Source organism: Papilio polytes, unplaced genomic scaffold, assembly GCF_000836215.1.
Source record: "Papilio polytes unplaced genomic scaffold, Ppol_1.0 DF823288.1, whole genome shotgun sequence".
Lineage (NCBI taxonomy): Eukaryota > Metazoa > Arthropoda > Insecta > Lepidoptera > Papilionidae > Papilio > Papilio polytes.
The window spans coordinates 717,662-720,779 of NW_013525916.1; the positions used below are offsets into that span (position 1 = coordinate 717,662).

Sequence of the window (3,118 nt, forward strand, 5' to 3'; positions counted from 1 at the left end):
CGGTCGTTAGACCGCGTGCAAGGAGACCTAGCATACCGGCTAACGACTTATGGAAATGATTGACCGGAATTCAGTTGAGGAGTATAATGCATGGTAAAGAAAAATACGTACGCCCAACCGCATACGATCCCTAACGACTAACGTAAACGGTTCTCGCATGCGAGCACTATTGTATGCATGAATAGGAAATCTCCCGCACCAGGTATGCGGGCGTAATCGTCTTATGAAACTGAGCCCTAATAATGTCAATGCTAATCATAGAAAAACAATTAATTACAAATCTCTCTATATTGAAAAACAATTGATGGTATTAAGATTTGAAAAAATAATTGTTTGTGACTGTACTTATATACAGTCATCGGTAATATAAAAAATGTAATACAATAGTTATATGGGTGGTAACCCTTTTGTACGCGATTGTATCATATCAGCGCTAAAACAATGCTCAATTACCTTACTCCCTTTATAAAACACAAACAATACTACATGGTTTAAAATCGTAAAGGAATTTATATGAAAAGACCTTTACTTGTTTTCGTTTTTCCTTAAAATTTATCATGAGGTCGTCCTAAAAATAATCGTGAAGGATTGGTTTGAGGTCAACGGTCAAAATAAATTGATGCTACGAGTAAATACTCTAAAATATCTAGAATGTAAAATACATTTGTTTTATTTGCAGTATAAAGTATAGAATATTACTAGCTATTACCAACACCGTCCGCGCGGTACAAAAAAAAATTAAGTAACCTTTGTGTTCTTCCAAACTATGCTCTATATCTGTGCCAAATTTTATGGAAATTCTTTTAGTTATTTCGGAGATACCTTCTAACAAACCATTTAAACTTTCGCATTTATAATGTAGTAAGATTGTTTAAACTTTATACAATACTAGCTGTTCCCGTGCGGCTTCATCCGCATAAAATTATGAAAATTTTATTAATACATTGGTAGCAAATGTCAAAATGATTCATGACATGACAAAACTTGGCAATCTTGCTTCCTTGATGTTGGCAGCAACTTATTGTCTATTTCCCACATTAAGCTTTTATCCAAAATATTTACCCCCTAACTTAAATGGCGTGAAAGCATATAGCCTAAAGCGTGACGTAAGTGTAGGGCTTTTTATTAAAAAAGAATTATTAACAAATATGCTGTAATTGCTGACATCTTAGGCAACAAAGAAGTGTGTGTTTACGCTTTATTATAATAGTATAGATTTTGACTACCATCGCATGCCGTACATTGTTGCTTACATCGATTACGAGGCTATTAATCCCTCTCAGCTTTATCAGCTAATAAAAGTGTCACATAAGTCATATACTGTTGTTCTGTTTTTATAGATAAACAATAATAGCGTCATTTGCCAGATGCGGATTGAGAATTAAAATTAAAACACGGCAATAGAATTATGGTTTCAAAATTCCGATGATTTTGGGTACTTAGACTCCTGGATACAATTAAAAAGTTCTCTATTCTTTTGTTACGTTTTAAAATCATTATTCTCGTTTAATATAAATAACTATTACAGGTTAAAAACGATAAATATTTAAGTAGAAGGTAAAGTTAACGGTACTAGGGCATTCTTAGTTGAAAAACCTTTACCAAGTACGAAGATAGTTCATTGAATATGCGTAAATCCAGTTGGAATAACTTGTTTTTATGTGTTTTGTGCCGATGGCGCTAATAAGTAAATTTAGAAACGTACGCTTTTGTGACTTTACGTGACCAATAGGTAGTTGATACAAGCAAATTAGTTGCAGATTCGGTACATTACTTGGTTCTTTGTATCCCGTCCTTCAATATATTCTATGCGGTTTACCATTTCTTTGTTATTAGAAAACGTTGCAAAATTAGAGTAAAATAAGGCCTCTAACATGTATCACAAGTAATTTGTCTCATCATTTAATATGACACAAGTGAAACCCTCTACACAGTTAAATCATTCAGTTAAAACTGAAGGTGTTTAGCAGATTTTGGGTTAATGACCTATAAGATAAAATAACAGCTTAAAGTTTCCTGCTCGAAACAACTTGAATTACCATAAAATCTTCCGCGATTATGTTAATTAAGCGTAAATCGCGTAAGCTATTCGGTAACGGAGTAAATACTAACTGGTATTCATGACAATGAATATGTAAATGAACTTATTACGCGTGAAGATGAATTTTATGTCCAAATTAAAACATCTTCAGCTCACACAAATAATTGGAAGCGTCTATAACGTCCAAGTATTTAACCAAAATGTTAATCATCTCTGTGCAACTATGGTATTCCATGCCGATAAAAGTGATGGACCGGTTTACGATGGGGTTGGTGCAAAAATTGATCTTGCAGAATTAACTTCTTCCCTTATCTTACTCTATGTCGGGACTATTATTTGATTATTATAAGGGCAGGGCCCGTAGTGTCATAGTGGTAGGTATTCAGTCGATTTCTTTGTATTGCCAGGTATGCAGCACGGCGTAATCTATGGAACGGAACCTCGTGGGTTGCCGCTGACAGAGAAGTTACTGCCGGAGTACTTGCGCGAACTTGGATACCGCACGCACCTCGTCGGCAAGTGGCACCTCGGCAGCTACAAGCGCGAATACCTGCCGCTTAACAGAGGGTAACATCACCCATTTGACAAAGTAACGTACTGTATCGATAAAGAATCTGACTATATCTTTTGATATACCACATTACAAGTTTCATTTCGCTACGGTTTTGATTGAATTGAAAATACAAATGATATTGTTGACAGGTTCGACACTCACCTCGGTTTCTGGACGGGCAGAATAGACATGTACGACCACACGTCTTTTGAATTCGGCTCCTGGGGTTTCGATTTCAGACGCGGTGAGCAACTTTGTGCATTGTAATCCCAGCTTTGTTAATTTATTATGGTTAACCTACTGCGCTGGCTCGCTTTGATATAATATTTTTTATTAAATAAAAATGCATTCATGTAATGGTAAACTCAATATAATCAATGTGTAAAAAAAATAGGGAATTTACATTCAGCTCGGGCAATAATAAATTTTCAGCTACATGTCCTCAGGGTTTGAAGTTGCTCACGACTTGTTCGGGCAGTACGCGACAGACGTCTACACGAAAGAAGCAGTCAGGGTAAATAACT

General features: G+C 35.6%; 1 protein-coding gene across 1 annotated transcript in view; it reads left to right on the top strand.

Moving 5' to 3' along the window:
* The first annotated feature begins 2,450 nt into the window (after positions 1–2,450).
* Positions 2,451–3,118, top strand: part of LOC106104953 (arylsulfatase I-like) — a 4,392-nt gene continuing 3,724 nt past the window's right edge. The window contains exons 1-3 of the mRNA XM_013285146.1: positions 2,451–2,608; positions 2,744–2,838; positions 3,041–3,112. Of these exons, the coding sequence (XP_013140600.1) occupies positions 2,451–2,608; positions 2,744–2,838; positions 3,041–3,112 (325 nt within the window). The remainder of the gene's footprint in view (positions 2,609–2,743; positions 2,839–3,040; positions 3,113–3,118) is intronic.